Genomic DNA, 21,817 nt, shown 5'->3' with positions numbered 1-21,817 from the left:
TCCTGTTCTTCCTCCTGGTGGGGATCTGCTGGTGCCAGTGCTGCCCACACAGCTGCTGCTGCTACGTCCGCTGCCCCTGCTGTCCTGAATCCTGCTGCTGTCCTCGGGCGCGTGAGTGACCCTATCCAAGCCTGGTGCAAATCTTCTGCCATATTACTGCTCCCTGTCAGAACAGGAGGAGGAGAATCTGCTAATACTGTTTTCTTTGCCCTGAGCACTTTGCTTGAATAGGGAACTAGTTCTTAGGGAGTGAAGCATCTGACCTATTACTCAATGGTTGAGTGCTCAAAGTTAATTACAAATGTAATTCCCTGGGCCCTCCCTGCCTTGGCAGCTGTGTCTGCTTCTCCAAAGTGTCATGCTCCCATTCCAAAGTTGTTGTGTCAGTGAATGCTGCGGGTCAGAACTAAGAGCATCCTGGGAGGTTTCTTCCTGGCAGTGCAAAGCTGCTGCCCCGCACAACAGTGCAAAACCCTTGCAACCCAGCAAGGTTCCTGGTCAGACTCAGTCAGATCTGTCAAGTTTCATGAGCCTCATCCCTGCTGCTTGAGTCATCAGTTGTTTTTAAAGCTGAACTGCCACTAAATTATGGCAGTGATAGTGATGGCTGTAACACCTTGAATGTCTTTCTGGTCATCTTTCAGTGCTCATTCTAACCTGCCATGTGCATTTTTCAAACTCCCTTCAGTACCCTTTGATGCTTGGAGGAATTCAGATTGGTCCTTGTTAATTCATTAGTCAAGTTGTCTCTTGCAGGGTTGTCAGCAATGTTGGTGATGTGCAGGTTTCAGCCACGTGCTGTGGGGGGCTGGTGTGATGTTGACTGCTGTTCTTTTCTTTTTCAGTGTACATAGCAGGCAAAGCAGCAAAAGCTGGGTACCCTCCTGCAGTCCCTACCATGCCAGGTCCATACTACATCCCCAGTGTTCCTGTAGCTGGAGTCCCATCTCCTGCTGTGATGATGGATAAGTCACACCCCCCTCCCTTAGCCCCAAGTGAAGCCAGCGGAGCAAGCCAAAATGGTAATTTACAGTGCCAGGCACGACATTCAGTACTCTTACTGGGAGTAGGGCTGGGAAAGGGAGTGATTTTCACTGGTCAAGTGGTGTGAACAGAAGGAACACTGAGAAACTGTTTTTTAATCCTGTCTCCCTTACTGGGATCCCACCTGGCCACATGGTCCAACTTTTCTAACGCCATCAGGACAGTGTCAGTTTGTGGGTGCCTATTTGGGTCAGCAGGGAATGGGAAGCCAGGTTGGTGTACAGGACTGCTCTCATCACTGCTGCAAACTTTCACTTGCAGAGGACAAACGGGCAAAGATGATTTCAGGGGAGCAGAGGCAGTGACTATTTTCTCCTTAGAGCTGTTGCCTTGTGAGCTGCTTTTTCTTTGTAAAATGTTCTTCCTACCCTCTATAGGGCATTGCTTGCTCTCTGGCAGCAGATTTGCTGCAGCATGTTCTACTGTCCCATGGCATTTTGGGCAAATGGACCTACTCTCTTGCTATTTCTGCCCAAGTGCATTTGGGGCTGGACCCGCTCGCCTATGTTACAGCAGTCAGTAGGTCACTGTTTTGTTCAGCCTTTGCATTTGTGAAATGTGAAGTGATAAAAGGCTTCTAACTAGAAAGGAGTTGTGGATCAGTGTCAGACGTAGAGTGTCAGTATGACGACTCTACCTTGGTGAGGGTCACTTCTGTTGCCGCAAAGGAAGCTGCCATCAAGGCAGAAGAGGATAGCTGTTAAGCCACATGCTAGCATTTCAGGATCAAAGAGGCTGTCTAAATTCAAACGTGCTGCAGCAGAAATGACTTGCACCAATGTGGAGTCACCATTGATCCAGCCACATGTCGGAATTCAAAGCACCACACTAATTATCAATTGTTAAATTTGCTCATGACAATGTGTTGATAAGACACTTCTGAAAAGACAAGATTAAGTAGCATAATCAATTAATCAAGCTGTTGGAACAACCCTACGCATTCTTCCCATCCTGCCCCAGTCAGTATATTAACCTTTCTGGAATTACAGAAAGTATTCTCCTTCAGCAATCATGGGGTGCCCCAGTCAGTATATTAACCTTTCTGGGATTACAGGAAGTATTCTCCTTCAGCAATCATGGGGGTTTTTTTTGCCACTGAAATCAAAACAGTTCTGGAATGGAGCATTTTGAAATAGGAAATAAATCAATCACTGATCCAAAGCAGGACGTATCCAATTCAAAAACCTATGTCAGAAAATGATGAATGACACTCCAGTGCTTAGTTTTTTTTTCTCCTGTGAAAAATGTCACTGCATGTAGAGCATGGTGTTTGCTGTGGGAACTCCAGGGATTTTTTAAGAGTCAGATCACAGCCCCAGTCTTGTCTCTGCTGTTACTAGCCGAGCACAAGTGCAGAATGAAAAACTGTGGATGTGTTTGGTAACCAAATAGAAAGCTATAACTTCCCATGATTGTTACACAGAAAGATGCATTTATTATATAATCCAAATCAGGTGCCTGGACTCTACTTCACCTCAGGAGTTGACAGGAAATACTACATCTTGCAAATAAAAACACAGTCATAGAGTTTCAACCTTTGTGGCAAAAGAACAGAGGTTCTTAAGCTTTTCTAAAATTATATTTCATTAATCTTTTTTTGCAAACCCTTAGTCTGGATCATGCATTTCTTGTTCAAGGTGTTCCTTGAACTGGAGCTAAGGAAGCTGTTCCTTTTTTCTTAAGGTCCTCCAAAGTGCCAGAATATCCCCTAATGACAGGCTGTAGAAGATAAAACACTGTGTGGCTCTTCCAAGCTACTAATTTGCTGGTTGGCTAGACAGCAAGCTAAACAAAACAGGTAATGGTTGAGTTTGGAATAAAGGCCTTTTCTCAGAAGGAGCGGTAATTATGGTCTCTGCGCCCCTGACATGGATAGTGTAGGTCAGATCTAAAACTTGGTATCTTTGAGACTTAAACCTTTCTGTCAAGTCCATTTTAAAAAATGGGATCCAAAGTGCTGGAGGACAGAGACTGAAGGATTTGTAATTCTGACTCCCAGGCTAAAAATGACAGCCTCTGCCCTAGGTTGTTTTTGTGCCTGTAATGACCCCTGTGAGGGGATCTAGTGAGCCAACTCAGCCATGAGGATATTTAGAAATTTTGTGTAGGGTAACTTAAAAAACATGTGGCAAAGCTCTGATGAAGCTTAGGAACTCCATCCTAAACTTAGGGGCTGAACTGGGCAAAAAAACCCCAAAATATTTAGCTTTCTTATTTAGAAGAGAGTTTGCAACACATGAGTTGGAATTCATGCTCTATTTTAAATGCAGTGGTTACCTGGAGACTCTTGCGTAGATTCTTCAAACCAGGCACACAGGGAAGGTTTTGGTCCTAGAGCTCAACCCCAGACCTTTAACCTGGAAAGTGTATAAGGATGAGGCATCATTTACTTCCTAACCACACTTGTCTGAAAAAAATAGTAGTGCTGTCCTTTCTGGGGAGGGAAGCAGCTTACAGTTTTGGCTGATTTGGTTCCACCCACAGAAGAATAAAAATAGTGTCTAGTTAAACACAAACATTAGAAATTTGTGAACCGTTGAGGAGAAGAAAATTGGTCCAACAGGGAAGAATGTTCTATTCCCTTTGACTTCAGTGGATGGTTCTGGACAAGTGGTTAATGTCTCTGCATCTTTATTTCCTTAAAATTAAGATGGGCCTAAAAATATTCAGACCTGATTAAAGGATTATGCCAATTTGTAGATGAAGAGTGTGAGGGGGAAACAATAATCTCGTTGGTGCTCAGATGAAGGAATAATGAAGAGATTTAATAAATTGAACATTTAATATCTTTATGAGAAGTTTTTAATAAATAAACAGAGAGATGCTTCATCTGTAACGGCAAATACTTTTTATGAGCTGTTCACAGTCATCTTTGCAGATTTAAATCCAGAATTAATTTCTAGATGCTTACAGAATTAACCAAGAAATTAATTTGCCTTTTGATACACAGCTGCAATAGCAAGTCGAGCATGAAGCTAGCATGAAGCTTAGCTAATTCTCCATCAGTTCCAGGTGCCTAAATAGATATTTGGCACAACCTCAGCATGAGTAGTGGCTCTGGGGAGACAGAGTCTGGAAGCTGCCTGTTCAAGCTCCCCAAAGGTTATTAGTGGGTCAGAGTCATTTCCAGCTGATGGTTGTTTGCTGGCCTGTGTATAAATGAGGTGGCAGCTTAGCTGAGCTCCTAGCAAATACATTAGAAGAAAGAATAGTGTGAGGCCTTTTTCCTGCAAGGTACCAGACAGAGGTCAACCACGATGGTGAGGTGGAGAACTCGCCTTGCTGCTTGCAGAGTGCAGCAGGAGCCATTGCTTCTGAGGCCAGTCAGTCCAGCCCCTCTTACAGCAGCTACCTCACTTGAGGAGACATGCTGTGCTTACATTTTGGAAGGCAGAGCAGGGTTCCTTGTGTTCTGTAAATCACTCTGTGCATTTGCAGCCATTGTGTGCACATTTTTGGGGATAAAAAGACACGGCAGAACTCCAGACTGCTGTAAGCTAAGCTGTCTGGAGGCACATTGAAAGCAGGACCCTGATACACCCATAGTATGTTTTAACATCTCATACTTCTCCCAAGTGCAGACAAACAAGGTAATGTTTCAAGGTGTAGTCACTTATCTTACATGTGCACAGTCAAAACCCACAGTAAATCACTTTGCTCCTGAAGCAGTTTGTGGGATTCTGACAACAACCATTCAGCCCATTGCTATGGCACAGCTGTTTCTGAAGCAGAGCCTGGTTATTTCATAGTGCACAGACACACACACACACAGCAGTTTCGGACAGAAGGTGCCTAAGAATACCTCTGCCAAGTCCTTGCTTAGCCCACACAGCGCACACTATGCAACGTACTACCGAAACCATATGTTAGTAGCTTGATGCATTGTGGTGAGGGCTAAACCAGGAAGAACAGGTTGGCTCAAAAACCACTGTCAAAGTATTTAAATTGTTCCACACGAGGAGCACTCATGCACCACTGCAGTAGTCACACAAGGGAACATATTTAACCCCATGCAAGGCAGACAGGTTCCATTTTGTAGTGCTAAGTGAATTGTCCTTACAACAGCTCTCTAATGAGCCTGAATTTGAGGGTTAGTCCTCTTTTGTACTTAGACCTGAGTTTCTGTCAATCTTGAAATAGCCCCAGGCTGAGACCTTTCTAAAATAATCTGCTATAAAAGCCTTATTTTTGTCAAAGTCCTGACAGGTAGAGTTCTCTGCTTGCTGACTATACACCTGCCTTGAGGTTGTCAGGCTGTTTGTAGCTGTGGTTAGCAGGTAAAGCATGCATGGAGCCAGAGTTAGAGCTGCTGTCTCTCCAGATGTCTAAGTGCTTCTTTTCTACACACAGGAATGTGGAAAAGCCAAAAAATCTGTCCAGACTTCCCCTGTAAATAGGGTAATCCCAGTAGTCAAGCACTTAATGTATGTGTAAGACATACCTTTTCTGTAAAGTAAAGCATGTAAAGAATGCCAGAGCAGGCAGTTCCACAGCTACCAGTGATGTGATTGGTCTCATCATTGGATCAAAGCAGTGTGATGTGCTCTGTGGGACTTTGTGTTTTCTTCTCTATTCTCTGGAGCTTTTTCTGCCACATGCTCTTCAACCTGTGGAGCAGAATTCACAGGAATGGAGGGTGGAGTGGTCCTGCAGAGTGGCAGCTCCCAGGTGTTCAGCCACCTGCTTCTCCTGCAGACTGGGAGCTTACAGCCCCCGCTGCACAGAGGAAGCCTGATCTGAGTCTGCTTCTCCCATAGCATAATGAATCCTTTCTGTAGTGCTGAGGAAGGGGAAATGAATTCTGCTTTTCTGTCTGCCATCATCTGTGGGAGGTGGAATCACTCTGCAGCAATGACACCACTTGATGCATTTGGTTGTACAAATCGGGCATTTCCAAACCATTTTTGCTGTTACTGCAAACTTTTAAAAATGATGCAATTGCTTACAACTTCACATCCCACATTATAGACTTAATTTCTTCTGGAGCCACGACTGACTCACTCTGTTTTGACGCAGCCTACCTGCCTGCAGACGTGAGCTCAACTACAGAGGCAATGTTGTAGGAAGGTCTCCTCGTTCTTAAATGTGTTTTCCTCTAATGCTGTTTTTGTTCTCCTTAGCAGTGCGCAAAGGGTACAGGATCCAGACTGACAAGGATAGGGACTCCATGAAGGTGCTGTACTATGTGGAGAAAGAACTGGCCCAGTTTGACCCAGCTAGGAGGATGCGAGAACGATGTGAGAAGCAAGCATGGTTTGATTTTTTTCTTTTTATTGATGTGAAAAAGACTGCAAAAGACTGCAAGTCCGTAGTTAAAAGTTCACTGACTTTGCCTCGGGGTCAGCCTCTAGGATATGATGTCCAGGATATGGTAATTGGGGCAGATAAAGTGTAGATTTTAGGTATCTACAGGTATGTTCCAATTTTAAAGATCTGGTGCTTATCTAATCATCATTACTTAGAGCAATCTGAGGGATACTGAAAAGTTCACAAAAATTGTCCACTCAGATAATTAAACTTTTGGATCATCAGCAGCTGAAAAGCTAAATCCCTGCTCATACCTTCTACAGCCTAGGGTGTGATAATAGGTGGGATACTGTTTTCACAATTTCTGTATGTCTTACAGTGTGATGTCTGTAAATTCCCTAAATAGGAGGGGGGAAATTTTATTGAAAGCATGTTTTGTGGGCTGCAGCGACCACAGTGTGGTTTGAAGGATGCAGAAAGTTTGTTTGGAGTGGCTGTTGCCCTGCAGAAAAAGTAGCAGGGACTACAAGAAAGTTTTGAGAAACGAGAGGATCATCAGATTTTGTGACACTGGTCAGCATAAGATCAGAGGTGGTCCATGCCTCGGTACTGACAGCTTGGCAGGCCAACAAGTGCAGGTGAAGGGGAGGAGGGTGGTGAACAGGGACACGATGCAAACTCAGAACTGAGGTTCTGTGTGGAACTCCTCACTGTCTTCCCATAGTACAAGAAAGTTTTGAGAAACGAGAGGATCATCAGATTTTGTGACACTGGTCAGCATAAGATCAGAGGTGGTCCATGCCTCGGTACTGACAGCTTGGCAGGCCAACAAGTGCAGGTGAAGGGGAGGAGGGTGGTGAACAGGGACACGATGCAAACTCAGAACTGAGGTTCTGTGTGGAACTCCTCACTGTCTTCCCATAGCCTCTTGCAAGCTTGTAAGGGCAGGTCCATGCCTCGGTACTGACAGCTTGGCAGGCCAACAAGTGCAGGTGAAGGGGAGGAGGGTGGTGAACAGGGACACGATGCAAACTCAGAACTGAGGTTCTGTGTGGAACTCCTCACTGTCTTCCCATAGCCTCTTGCAAGCTTTATTTGTAAGGGCAGAGGCTGCACTTAGTGTCAGAATACAAACCCAAGCGAGGAACTTTCCACAGAGATACAGATGCAGAGGTGCAGTGGCAGGACAAGGTGTGTGAGGAGGGCTTGCAATGCTGCTCTTTATCCTGTGGCTGTTGTGTGTGAAGGATAGTGGGGGCTCGGTTCCTCTGGGCAGCATGTAGAGCTACCCATGTTAGGCACTGGTAGAGGCTCATTTAACCAGACATGTGGGATTCTGCAAATCAGTGAAGGTAAGGGCTTTAGGGAATGACACTACATCAAAGCTCTGTACAGATTAGGCATAACGAACAAATTATATATACTTCTAAAACAGTCATTGCTGAGCACACTGTCTTCTCCACCCACAAGATTTACTATAAAAAGACCTCTGCAGATTGGTATGTCAGGCCTCCAGATGTCAGTGTGCTTGATGGGGTAGAGACTGACAGTGATTCAGACAGGCTCTCATTTTTTTTCTGAATCTTTTTTTGAGGGGGTTGCTTTTGTTTTAGCTGGGCAAGTCAGGCCAAATCCTGTCTCACAGCAGGAAAGAGGGAAGTGGCACGATTGCTGTGCTGTGATGATGTCCCACCAAGCTCGTTGCCCACCTCTCAAGGGCAGAGAGCTCATGTTTGTTACTCAGCAGGGTTCAGAGGAATTTCTGCATGAAGGCTGAACTCAGTTACCTGGAACACAGGCATCCCGTGCCATTTCTGATACACTTAGACTATCCCACCTGACCGCCAGCTACAGGTTCAGTATATCTTTAGGTCTAACAGCAGCTCTGTGTCCAAACTGAGCCCCAGGAGTGTAGGGTAGGATCTGACAAGGGTTTGGAGAAGGGTCTTGAACTCCATTTTGATTGTTCTCTAATGAAGGGCAGCTCAGCTTTGCTTTGAAAAAGCTGCAGCTGGGCTCACCACAGCCTGTTCTCTCCTCACCTGTCACACGTGCTATCAGGTGATGCCCATCTCACTACTTTCCTGCAACCCTCCCCTGCAGATAACAACACTGTCTCTGAACTCAGCTCCTTGCACGAGGAGGACTTGAACTTCCGTCAGCCCTACCGCCAGGCGCGGAGGAAGCCTCTCCCTCCCGCGGGGGACCTGGATGGAGATGCTGAGTACTGGGCAGGAGTCATCGGCGGGGGCAGCACGTCAAGATCACAGGCTGTCTCTGATTACAGAGATGAGAGGGACAGTTACTGGCACAGGTGAGGAGTACTATGCTGGGAGGCAGCTATATCTGGCAGAGTAGTAAAGAAAGGAGAAGGGACAGATGGACTGGTAGCACTTCTCCATTTCCTGCTGCTCTGGGTCTGCTTAGCAGGAAATGGAGGGGTTAGAGAGAAATCTGAAATCTGGACATGTCACTAGGTGAGGTTGGAATTAATCTGATTCCCACAAGCCTGCTGAAGTCTCCCCAGCTGGGTAAAGCTAGGTACCAGCCCCGCTCCCAGTGGGAGGTATAAGTGAGATCAATAGGGAACCAAGCCACAGTGGGAAGGTGCAGGTCCAAATCTCTCTCTTGAGATTTACACCTGATTCCTCCAGCACTTCCCAGTGCTGGTATGCTTATTTAGGAGTTACACCCTGGTGCTTTGGTGCAGCAGGACTTGTACTCCAGGCCTAAAGGACTGGCACTCTAGTGATTAGAAGAAAGATAGCATATCTTTTCCCTCACATACCAGCAGCCCAGTCTCCCAAAGCAGTGGCAGGGATTTCTTTTATTCCGTACTGGCCTGTTGTGCCAGTTCACTTCTTCCGCACTGCTCTGCTGTGAACTTCTATAGCTAGGTTGTTGGGTTGTTGGCATACACCTACAAGCTTTGGAGCCAAGGAGAAGCAAGTCCAGCCCTGCATACTGGTGGACAAGAGAGCTGCACTCTGGGGTTAACCTTGGGTAACATTCGACATGCAGAGCCCAGGCTCTCTGCACTAAGCTGCCTTTAAAGTGAGCAAAGAGAAGCAGGGGTGTCAAGGATGTGATACATCTCTTCCAACGGAAGATGATGAAAACAGTTCAGACAATTAATGCCCCCAGGAGTGCCTGTTTCCCTCTATTGTCTGTGCAGGCAGCCGAGGGGCTGAGTGCAGCTGAATCCTGCCCTCTAACTCTCCCTCTTCCTTCCTGCAGCCAGCAGAGATCCAAGTCCGAGATGCTGTCCCGTAAGAGTTTCTCTGTGGGCGTGCCAGCTGTCTCCATGGATGAGCTGGCAGCCTTTGCAGAGTCCTACAGCCAACGGCCCCGGCGAGCAGACAGCCAGGAAACTCGGCGTTTTGAGCGGTCGGAGTCGCACGGTGGCCGTGCCGGAGGGCTGCCCCACCAGGACAGCTCCTTGGAGGAGTACTACACCAAGCGTAGCAGGGGGAACCGAGAGCCGCTGACGGACTCGGATCGGGGCTGGTCGTACACCCCACCCCGCAGACGGGCCCATGAGGAGAAACATCTTCCCAGGCTGGTGAGCCGGACACCCGGAGGGAGCCAGAAATATGATCACTCCTACCTCAGCAGCGTCTTGGAGAGGAAATCCCGGAGCTATGATGAGAATGGTGACCATTGTGCAACCCCCTCAAAGCTGAGCTCGCAGCCCAGCCAGAGAGGAGGGGGAACATACTATGCCTGGTCACCACCCTCCACCTACAAAGCTGAGAAGTCGCAGCAGCAGCCGCAGCAGCCACCGTCACCTGAACAGGACGAGGAGGAGGACAGCCTGCCCCCATACAGTGAGAGGGAGCTAAGCCGAGGCCCTTCATACAGGGCCAGGGAACAGGCCTACCTCAATGCCTCTGACAAGAAGAGGAAAAAGGAGCCCAAGAAAACAGTGAGGCCATGTCTGGTGGTCCTGGTCCAAATAGGCTGAGCGGAGAGCCCACCAGGCAGGGGTTACTAACCAGAGTTCATGGGCAAGGGGGTTTTCCAGGAGGGTAGAGCTTGGAGTCTGAGTGTGGCTTGGCATGGGAAGGGGGAAGTCACCGTGGGTGTAGTAGGCCAGAAAGGGAAATAGCTCCTGCACAGAAATTCATGATGAAGGGGACAGCCAGATGTGCTTGGGACTGGGGAGGTAAGGGATGTGTTTGGCATCTGTGGCCTGGTGATCCAAGGTGGTGGGAGTTTATCTAGAGTTTAGGAGGGTTATGGTAGGGAAGTCAACCAGGGCTTACAAAAATTACAGGTCATTGCTTTGGCATTGATCCCTGTTAAGGAGGGGTTAAGAGGCTCTTGTTCTTCAGGCTGGGACAGGGCTGGTAGTGAGGTACGGTATAAGAGACATCTTTCTGAAAGGGATGAGATGAGAGACTCCTGTGGGTGCATGCTCATGGGCTTGTGTAGGGGCCATTCATGCCAAAGGCATTCCTCACCCAAACTACCAGCAAGTACAAAACATCCTGCTACAGTCCAAGCTAGTGAGGACTGATGACTTAATGGTGGTTGAGGAAGGGGTGCTGGCTGAAGTCTGCTCCATGAGGGAGACCTTGTTGCTAGAGCAGCTTGGCTGTTAGGCCTGAGCTTAAGTGGCATGTGTGAGAGAAAAATGGGTTGTGAGGGGACAAAGCTGTTGCTGTTTGGTTGTGTCTCTGTCGAAGCTATGTGTGTCTCTTTGTCTGTTCCATGGGGGCTTTCCTGTTGACATTAATATTCTCTCTTTCCTCTCAGAATGATTTCCCAACGAGGATGTCACTTGTGGTTTGAAGTTGTTGTGGACATGTCATGTTGGTGGGCTGGATATCACGAGGTGACTGCTGTGGAGAAGATGCAGAGCAACATGCAAGACATGCCTCTGTGGACCTTTGCAGCCATCAGCCATGGACTGTTTCAATTGTTTGTTTCATCAGGGGAGCAGAGGCTTTTGTAAGAGACAGACTCCCATGAAGAACACTCAATACTGGAGGCTCTGGGAGAGGCTCTCTTTGGCACCCTGTTTTCCAGTGCCCTCCATTCTGTGCTAGAGTGCAGCCACATCCCTACTGTCCCTGCAGCCCTGAACCACAAGTGAGGCTGCCTTTGTGCCTCCTGCCCAGTCTCATGTGCAGAGGGAGGCCCATGTGCACACCTCTTGCTCTTTCTGTCTCCTCAGTTCTCTGTTTGGATCAAAATTGTCACCATACTTAGAGCCTTTTGTGTATCATCCCCATGCTGGGAGGATGCCATGTTCTCACAGCTGCAGACTGCCTCCAGCTGTTCCGGCCCTAAATCCTGACGGAAAGTCTACATCCTTTCAGATACTAAGAAATGGACAGATGAGGTGTTACTTTGGTAGAGGCTGAACGGGGAGAGAGAGAGACAATTATGAGCTGGTTTGTTCAATATATTTAGTTCTGTTCATTGTGTGTTGAGAGTTGCAGGTGAGATTGATGTATTGTTTTGAAAGTGGATCAAAGTAGTTTTTATTGTGATGAGAGCATGATGTGTTTTCCCCCTGTCCCCAGCTGTGTTTTGTTTTGATGCAGTTGCATTTTGTTGCAGCTGAGCTATGACCCTGTAGAGCTTCATGCTAGAGTACCTACTCCTCCTCTGTAAGATAAGCAGTGCCCTAGCCTTGCCGGCGCTCTGCTTCCAGCACCATCAGACATCTCTGCATAGTGAGTGGCCTGTTTGTTTTAAAGAAGCAAAAAGGGGACAGTCTCAGTGAGAGGACAGCTGCAGACCTTCATTCTGTGCTACTGGTATCAGTCCATTCTGGGAATTGTTTCCAGACACTGACGAGAGCAGTAACAGCAATGGAAAAAGAGTTAGCACTGTGGATGGACACAAGCTTTGAAAGTCACCCTTTTCACTTAGAACCATTTCATGCAGTTTGGCTGGAATGTGGTTTTAGTGGCTGTTGTCTCAGGAACAGCTGAATATAGAAGCGAGTGCTTCACACCATTTGAAAGCCTGACATTCTGGTTTTCATAGGGCATAATGCAGTCATTTATTTACCTGCTGAAATCATAATGTGAAGGAAGATGGTGAGAACATTTCAGGGTCCTGTTATGCCTAGAAACAACTAAGCATCCTGTTGTGTTATGGACATTGTCAGCCTCTGAAATGACATCTTTGTTGTTACTCTGGGAATTTGGGAAGCTGTCTGGCCTCAGGTGCTCATTCTGGCTCTACCGTTTTGAACACAAGGTGTATTAACATCACTGCAGTTCTCTACAAAAATGATAGACTCATTTCTGTATTACTCCTTTGCCATATCAGTTCATTAGGAATGATCAGGGGAGAGAAAGAATAATCTCCATAGATTTGATGATAGTGTGGTTTTCATGTGAGAAGGTGAATTGATGAAACGATGGTTTTCTTCTCACAAACTCCTCTTGTGATGACTGTAGTTTTGGAAATCCCAGTCCTGGGTCTTCCTGACCAGAGAAAGATTAGCCTGCAGCAACATACAGTCATGGAATCACAGAATTGTTTGTGCAGGAAATAGCCTTTAAAGATCATTTAGTTCCAACCTTCTGCCATGAGCAGGGACATCTTCCCCATATGAGGTTGCTCTAAGCCCCATCCAGCCTGTCATTGGAACACTTCCAGTGATGGGACATACACAGCTTCACTGAGCAGCCTATTCCAGTGTCTGACCACCCCTATAGTAAAGACTTTCTTCCTTGTATCTGATCTAAATTTACTCTCTTTTAGCTGAAAATCATTGCCCCTAGTAAAAGGTCCTTCTCCAGCTTTCTTGTACAGCCCTTTTAGGTACTGGGAGGCTGCTAGAAGGTCTCCCTGAAGCCTTCTCTTTTTCAGGCTGAACAACTCCAACTCTCTCAACCTTGCACTTGGCCTTGTTGAACTTCCTGAGGTTCGCATGAGTCCACTCCTCAAGTCTGTCAGGGTCCCTTTGGGTGGCATTCCTTCCTTCTAGTGAATCAATGGCACCACTCAGCTTGGTGTCACCCACACTTGCTGAGAGTGCACTCAGTCCTAGCAGCTATGTTGTTAATGAAGACTGAACAGTATCAGTCTTAGTACAGGCCCTTGAGGGACACCACTTGTTATAGATGTCCATTGAGCTGTTGACTGAGGCTTTCTGGATGTGGCCATGCAGCCAACTCCTTGTCCATCAGGTAGTCCATCCATCAAACCCATCTCTCTACAATGTAGAAAGTATGAAGTTGTGTGGGACTCTGCCAGAGGCCTTACAGAAGTCAAGAGACATGACGTCACTTGTGCTTTCCTTATCCACCAACGCAGTCACTCCATTGTAGAAGGCCTCCAAGCAAGCAGGCATGATTTGCCCTCCGTGAAGCCATGCTGGCTGGCTGTAATAACTTCCCTGCCATCCATACACCTTGACATAACTTCCATGATGCAGGTCATGGAGGTGAGTTTGACTGGTCAGTTGTTCCTAGGGTTGTCTTTTTTTACCCTTTTTCCAGTGACTGGGGACCTGACTGCCTGACTGCCATGACACTTCAGCTAGGAAGAACTGCTTAGCCACTACATTTGCCATCTACGTGCCAACTACATCTACTTGTATTATGGCCCCAGAGGCTAAATTTTAAGTTCTTTCATCTTTTCTCAAATGTGTGTTCCTAAGAAAATCACAGCACACTTAACAAGAGGTAGGCAGGTGGCTGCCATCTGAGTTCTCTGTGGCCTTGAGAAGTCTACAGAGCTACACTACATGCTGTTGTAAATTACAGATTTCAACCTTGACATATGATGATGCTATAGCATCATATATAAACATATAGCATATATAAACATATAGTTTATGTTTTGTTAGTCTGAAAACCTTGGGAACCCCTATGCCATGAATTTCTAGGGATTTTAGTCTGCTATCATTCCATGAGACATCCAGCAGACCCAGGTAACAGTTTACACAGAAATTTGTAACTGCATCTGCAACAATGACTGTGGCAGAAAGGGGCCAAAACAGTGATTTTACAGTCTCTGAATACCTCTGTCTTTTAAATCATACTGAAAGAGCATCACAATCTCTTTCTCATTTCAGTATTTGATCAAGTCCTCAGGAATGAGCTGTGTATATTAAAAATACAAGCATTCCCCTCATTTATTTGAGTCAGTTTTGTTTGCTCAGTGCTGGTACTTTAGGGCATCTGTACACTATGTGTGAGAAGTTGCCATTTCTGTATCTAGCTTATAAATAAGTAGTTGCAAGGTAATTCTTTTAAGAAATCTATTTTATTTGTAGAAGCAACTGTTCATAAGAACTCCCCAACATCTCTTGGATCTAAGTACCTGGAAAAGTGTTGAAGATTTTGTGACTAGTGATTCTATGAGTTTTACCAGCTGATTTCAGCCTCCAAAATAAAAGGGCAACTCTTAATTCCCTGAAGTCAGGTCTGGGCAGTACCCATCAGCTGGCACCACCTTGCTCTAAGACTTTAGATTTTGTATATCCTTATGCAAATCGGAAGGAATTTCCAGGCTATCTTTGTTTTTCCCATTAGAAATGTGTCTGCAGCAGCAGCAGCAGCAGCAAATGGACCAAATCAAGAAGCGAGGGGTGGCGTAGACTATCTGTACAGCTACCCAACCCTAATGACCCATGACTCTTGAACAGGGGAGCAGGGAACCAGAGGCTGATGGACAACCTGAGAGGAGCCTCGTGTTTCAGGAGAGAAGTAATGGTTTGTGTCTGTGCCATCTTTCAGAACACCTGCAGAATGCTGGCACTGGAAAAGAACAAGCCTGGTTATTATGTGGTCTCAAATTATAAGCTTTCCAGTGATCAATTTTTACTACTGGCATAAAATTAAAATCCTTTTCATACTGGATATGGATGTCTGGGTCATGTCAAGGACACAAATAGTTTTGTGGTCTTAAAATGGAACATCACAACAGTGACTTGCGAAGAAGACAACTGAGATGATGAGTGAATCCTGTAAAGATAAAAGAGTCCTTAGAGCAACAGCAGGATCAAGCAGCAGCAGTAGATTTGGCTGTGCTGTCAAAAAAAAAAAAGTGATCTGGGCTACTGAATAAAAGGTTTTGACATAATGGAATGGGAAAATAAATACCAATGTGGTAATGACTTCTCATCAATCCCACTATTCCTTTGAAGTGCATTGTAAAAGTTCCAGTGAGTGGCTTCAGTGTGACTATCCTCAAACACTCCATTTCCACTGAAATGGAAAATTAACAAAACTAGCACTTTGAATGCTTAACATTTTTGAGAAACTCCAACATTCATCACTTAAAACAGCTAGCCAGAATGACTCAGGTCTTTGTGCTGGTGTATAGTACAGGGGGCTGGAGCTGTGAGCATCCCTGCCTTTGTTACTGCAGTTAGGTGAGAGGTGGCCACCAGCAGTGAACCCCAGGCACACCTTGCCTCCCCTGCAGCCGGCACTGGCAGCTGTATGTGCTGAGTTTCCCAGCTCCTGCTGAGGGGTCTCTCCATAGCTCACTTAATTGTGGCTTTTATTTTGGCTTATGAGTCAGTCCTTGCTGCCCATGGATAGCAATTACACTACTTTCCTGGCTTTTTCAACAAGCCCCCCTAGGTGGGCAGCACCAGCTCATCTGCAACATAAGACAAGTGGCTTTGCAGTCACCAAAGAGACCTGTACATACCAGCCTTCTCCAGAGTTACCTAAAACTGGGCAGAGAAGTCTCTGGGAGTAGCAAAGAAATACCAGGCACTGTAAGATAGAAGTGCCTTTTGCAGGGAGAAACGGGGTTTCGGAACATTTTTTCAGGGAGTGTCAAGGGAGTTAACCATACATGGATGCCACCACTGGGCTGCTCGCTCTGATAGCAGTGATCTGTCAGCACACAGAAGAGCTCTCCTTGGTCTAGTTACTGACCTGCTTCTACAGGTCCAGGTTGTCTTGAGCAAAGTAACTTGGAACTCTCCGTATACTGGAAGAGAACTACATCTCTTTGTGAACCAAGGTTACTCCCAAAGCTGCTTTGAGAGACACAGTACAGCCCTTAGGCTGTACAAATACAGACTCCGAGAAGGAACAATGAGAAAATGTTTCAGAAGTCAAACCTTGCCACAGGGTGTTACAGGTAACAACACAGCACCACAACAATGCAACACCACAGTTTATCCTGCCTAGGCTGTTCTGAAAATAATTTTAATGACACAGAGATAGTTTTGTTGAGAAATCACATGGAGCTGTTTTCCTTTTTCTCCAGGGAGCTTTCAGACAAGGATGTGGGTGAGGATCTGATCTGTCACTAAGCACAGGGTGTGGGACACACAACGATAAAAGCTAAAGGGGCTTTAGCTCATTATTTGGACTAGGTCCAGGAGTGAAGAGACCTCTGGCATAAGCCAGGTGCTGCGGATCTGACCCTATGGTTCCAGAAATCTCTGTGGTGCAGCATCTCCATCAGGCTATAGTGACCATACATGTTTGCTACAGCAGCAGTGATGTTGAAACCACTCATCATCACTTGCAGCTCCTTAAAGTCCCTTTTCCATTGCCTGGAAGATCAGAAATGGGATCCATTACATAATGTGATGGAACAGGTATGATTCTGATATGACCTCAAAAATGCCAGCTGGATTACTGGCATTAGAAATTGAAAAAATCGTAAGAATAAAGTTAGCTAATACTAAAAGCAGGAACCTGCCATGATTCCCGTATGAATTCTCTTCTGACCTTTATAATTGCATTTTGACATTCACCCCTGCCTTCACGGGGCTCTTTGCCAGGGGGAGCCCATCACTTCCTCTGCCTTTTGGCTGTCAGTTTTTTGTCATGCTTGTAATGCCTCTTTGACCCCTCTCCTTTCCCTGGCTATTTCCAGTCAACCTCCGGTGCTGTGCCGAGGGGTTCCAGTCAGTTCAGATGCAGAATGAGTGGCATTTTGTAAAAAGACATTTTTACCCCTTATGAAAGCAAAAATTACAGAATACCCACAACAAAACCCCAAGCCCTCCAGATACTCTCTCAAGCCTGAGGGACGTTAATGGAAACATTTCAAAAATTAAAGCTGAACATGATTTCAAAAGGAGTAAGTATTGTTTTCAACCCCAGGGCAGCTGGAATCAGAGCTCTGGAGTGCAAACAGCAGGAGCAAATTCATTCAGGTTTTACTGTCCTTGGTTAGAGCAGTGGCAGAGACAAGCAGCATTTAATGAATCAGAAAGCACATGGAGTTCTGAGATGCTATTGGTTACATGTGAGTTAAATGTGAACTAAAAGTTGACAGGCTCAGTTTAAAAGCAAAATTCAGTTCAAGGAAACTTGAGCCCCAGCCCAGGTGTACAGTCCCCTTGCTGTTTACCAACAAGCTGGTTTTTTTTTTTCCCCTGCTGCTGTTGCTTGTCTACCACAGCCATTTCCCAGCCATTACGCAGTGACTGAGTGGCTTTCTTTGCTGTACTTGGCTCTTATTGCTTTGCTTAGATTGTCCTTCTCTCCTGTAATGGACTTATTTTCAATATGACGGGGAGGAGGACATAACAATATTCTACAATGAAAATGTAATACTTTCGTAGCTTTTTGGGACACATCCTCATACCCAATTACCAAGCATTATACATTTGCTATGCTTGCAGTATCAAAGTTACTGCTTTTGAGTTGTCACCATGGAGAATAAAAGCAGGAAAAGCTACCACCAATCTGCCTTTTTATTATCCTGCAGGCAAACAATTTGCCCACTTTTTTTGCTAAGAAATGAGCATTTTACATGAGCTGTTTTCAACCCATTTTTTTTTGATTAACAGACAATAAACCAAATATTTTCCAGTGGAGCAGCAGTACCTTCATAAATTTCATACTATTCACAGGATAACATATATGAATACATTCTGTCCAGCCTCCTTTCATACAAGAAATCCCTGCAAGCACCTCACGGAGCCACAACACTTCACAGAAAGGATAAATTTCTAGGTTTTGCAGACCTAAAAGGTTTTATCCTGTGGATTTTATTGGGAAACTTTAATGCTTTTCCTACAGGCATGTTCTTTCCTTTCGGCAGTTTGACCTCTTTGTCCTTAGGTCTGCAGTACTCTGGAATATTTTTCGTCTCTCATGAACAAGCAAGTTCATTCAGATCCTGTCTCCATGTTATAAATAATGGATTTGGACTCACACTGTTTGTGGGTGTAATCTGAACAGCATTTACATGTTTAGATCCATGTCTGATAGGTGTTGTGAGTAGTCAAGTGAGAAGTGAACACAGCTTCCAGCTCTGATCTCTATTTCCGTGTGCAAGGGAAAGCCCTTAGGTCTTCAGTTTCTTCCCTGTGGAAAGGGAAGCTATCCAGGACCACCTGTTTCCTAGGGCAATGCTGGCTAAGATGAGCAAACTCAGCCCCTCTCTGGATCCCTCTCCCAAATCATAGAATAGTTTGTGTAGGAGGGGACTTGTAAAGGTCCAATCCCTGTGCAATGAGCAGGGACCTCTTCAATTAGATCAGGTTACTCAGAGCTCCGTCCAGCCTGACCTTGAATGTTTACAGGGATGGGGCATCCCCCACCTCTGGGCAGCCTGTTGCCATGTTTCACCACACTCATTGTAAAACACTTCCTTATATCTAATCTAAATTGGCCTTGCTTCAGTTTATACCATTACCCCTTGTCCTATTGCATCAGGCCCTGCGAAAAAGGTTGTCCCCATCTTTCTCATAGGCCCACTTCAAATACTGGAAGGTTGCTATGAGGTCTCTTCAGACCCTTCTCTTCTTTGGGCTGAAGAGCCTCAACTCTCTCAGCTTGTCTTTATAGGAGAGGTTCTCCAGCCCTGGGATCATCTTTGTGGCCCCCTCTGGACTTGCTCCAACAGGCCTTTTGTTGGGGACCCCAGAGCTGGATTCAACACACCAGGTGTTGAATCTGATCTCACCAGAGCAGAGTAGAGGGGCAGAATCACCTCCCTTGACCTGCTGGCCACTCTGCTTATGATGCAGGCCAGAATGTGCTCTGAGCTCTGAGCACATATTGCCAGCTCATTTCCAGCCTCTCATCTGCCAGCATCCCCAAGCTCTTCTGAGCAGGGCTGATCTCAATCTGTTCGTGCCTCAGCCTGTGTTGATACCAGGGGTTTCCCTGACCCAGATGCAGCACCTTGCACTTGGTCTTATTAAATGTGATGAGGTTCCCATGGGCTCACCTCTCCAGCTTGTCCAGGTCCCTTTGGATGGCATCCTGTCCTTCAGGTATGGCAGCTGCACCACTCAGCTTGGTCTCACCTGCAAAGTTGCTGAGACTGCACTCAATCCCTTCATCTATGTCATTAATGAAGATATTAAATAACACTGGTCCCCATATGGACTCCTGAGGGACACCACTTGTCACTGATGTCCATTGGGACTCTGAGCTGTTTACCACTACCCTCTGGATGTGACAGTCCAGCCAGTTACTAACCCATCTAATAGTCCACCTGTCAAATCCATGTCTTTCAGGGAGAAGGGGGACTGTGTTAAAGGCTTTACAGGAGTCTAGACAAATGACATTTGTAGCCCTTTCCTTGTCCACTCATGGAGTCACTCCATTGTAGAAGCTTACTAGGTTGGTCAGGACTTTCACTTGGTGAAACCATGCTGGCTGTCCTGAACCACCTCCCTGTCTTCCTGAGGGGCTGTGGGTGGGTGAGGGGAGCTCTGCTGGGCTGGCAGGCAGTGGAAGGCTGGCAAGAGGCTGAGTGAGTGAGGAGGGTGGCATTAAAGGCCTCTAAGCTCAACACTTGTCTCTGAAAATTGTCACTCACCCTTTATATCAAGTGAGGGTGCTCAGTGTTTCTTTGGGCTGCTTTATTCCTCCTCCATGCCTCAATGCTCTCCCTCCCCCTGCAGAAATCTCCAACACAGGGCAGGAAAGCTGCCCATCCATACCTTGAAGACATCGGAGTGAGGAAGACCTGACAAAGAGGTCACCCAGCTCAGTGCTCTGCAGAAAGTCACTTCTGGCTGGGGAAGTGTTTGTGTGTGCCAGCAAAGCAGAAGACAGAAGTGGCCCTGCAGCTCCCACAGTAACTCCTCGTTTCACCTTGCACAGGTAAGGCTCTTCTATGCCAAGACACAGTTGGTTCAGAGCTCTTGGCTGTAGATAGAGGTTTATGATTCAGGGTCATTTCTGAATTAGAGAAATGAGTCTGAAAAAATTGCCTCAGGTAGCACAGGACCACTTATTACAGCAGGTGCAGTGTTTTCAGTTAGTCCTCGCTGTGTGAGAGAAATCCTTTCTGCTTAGATCTCAAGTTGGTTTCCATCAGCCTCTCCAGAGCAGGTGTGAGTGATTTTCATGTCCCAGTTATCATATCTTCTCTTCGAGCAACAGATCATTCGGTGCACTTGTCTCTGAATAGGTACTCCAAGGCAGTGAGAGGCAGAGTTCCAACCGGTTGTATTTTATACTCATGCTAAATTATTAATTAATTTAGTATCTTAAAGTTTCCTGCTTCCTGGCAAAACCAGAGTATGTGTTTCTACAGGTCTTAGTCTTGCTCGCCTTGGAATTACAAGTATTGACAAGGACTTTAACATCCTGTAAGGTGGAGATCAGGAAAAGCTGAAGCATAAAAAGCTAAAAGCTTTACCTTGTATAGATACAGTGCTGTGTGCTACCTAAGGACCAGTACAGCTATTTGTCATCACTACATTTATGAACAATCACAGAAAAGACACCTGTGGTGCAAGAAAATGGGCCTCTCACTGCAGAGTGTAGGGGGAAGTATGGGTTAAAGCCAGTCAGCCAAGCTGGAACTGCCCAGAGGCCTCTGGCACCTTGGGATTGTGCCCTCTTGGGAAGGGCATAGCCCAGCATGGCTTACTGCTGCTGGCTGTGGGCTCCCCTTAGGGAGCAGTCCTGCTGCTGACAGCAGCCCCATCAGCATCCCTGACGAGGGGTTTGCAACCCCTGTCTCACCTTCAGATCAGTCAGATTCTGCAGGAAGGTTGAGGTTACTAACATGAAGACTACTTTAGCTATGTAAACTCTTCCTGGATTTCTCTTTCAAGTTTTTTGCAATCTTAGACTCCACAGTTAAAATTTGAGCAATATCTGTCTAAAATGCAGGTCCTACAAATCTTTATACATGAACTTGGCTACTCTTACTGAGTGCCTGCAGAAAGGATGTGTAGGCCTGGTATCCAAAGGTTTTCCTTCACAACTTGGAGTCCCAGCTCCCTGAGTCTCAACTGTCAGCAGAGTCAAATGCTTAGGCTTTCTGAGAAAGTAAAACTACTCACGTCAGGAAAACTACAGTGCACTTGCATCCCAGTGCAGCCGATTTAGAGAGACTGCAGTGTGCACCCCCGGCAGCCAGAACCAACTGATGCAACTCAGAACCTGTATCTTTGCAGAACTGAGCTGCCAAGGCTTGGAGAGCACTTGGTCTCATGCACAAAATAGGCCTTCACCTGATGGACAGAGTGACAGAACTTGTGTGGGTAGCAGGCTCTGAGCCTAAGGTGTGTTTTCAAATAGAAATATATATTTATATATATAAATTTTTGTCTTTTCTTCTGAGAAGAGAGATCTGAGGCTGCTTTCTGTTCAGGTCAGTAGTA

General features: G+C 46.1%; 1 protein-coding gene across 1 annotated transcript in view; it reads left to right on the top strand.

Annotated features, from left to right (window-relative positions):
* ILDR2 (immunoglobulin-like domain containing receptor 2) overlaps nt 1–11,085 on the top strand; it is a 34,993-nt gene extending 23,908 nt beyond the window's left edge. Inside the window, exons 6-11 of the mRNA XM_009082412.1 lie at nt 1–111; nt 846–1,022; nt 6,168–6,281; nt 8,395–8,605; nt 9,529–10,216; nt 11,050–11,085. The exon at nt 1–111 is cut by the window's left edge and continues 21 nt beyond it. Coding sequence (XP_009080660.1) covers nt 1–111; nt 846–1,022; nt 6,168–6,281; nt 8,395–8,605; nt 9,529–10,216; nt 11,050–11,085 — 1,337 coding nt within the window. The remainder of the gene's footprint in view (nt 112–845; nt 1,023–6,167; nt 6,282–8,394; nt 8,606–9,528; nt 10,217–11,049) is intronic.
* Nucleotides 11,086–21,817: the final 10,732 nt, after the last annotated feature.

Source organism: Acanthisitta chloris, unplaced genomic scaffold (genome assembly GCF_000695815.1).
Source record: "Acanthisitta chloris isolate BGI_N310 unplaced genomic scaffold, ASM69581v1 scaffold7059, whole genome shotgun sequence".
NCBI lineage: Eukaryota > Metazoa > Chordata > Aves > Passeriformes > Acanthisittidae > Acanthisitta > Acanthisitta chloris.
The sequence above is the reverse complement of the archived record's forward strand: the minus strand, read 5'-3'. Positions and strand labels throughout refer to the sequence as shown.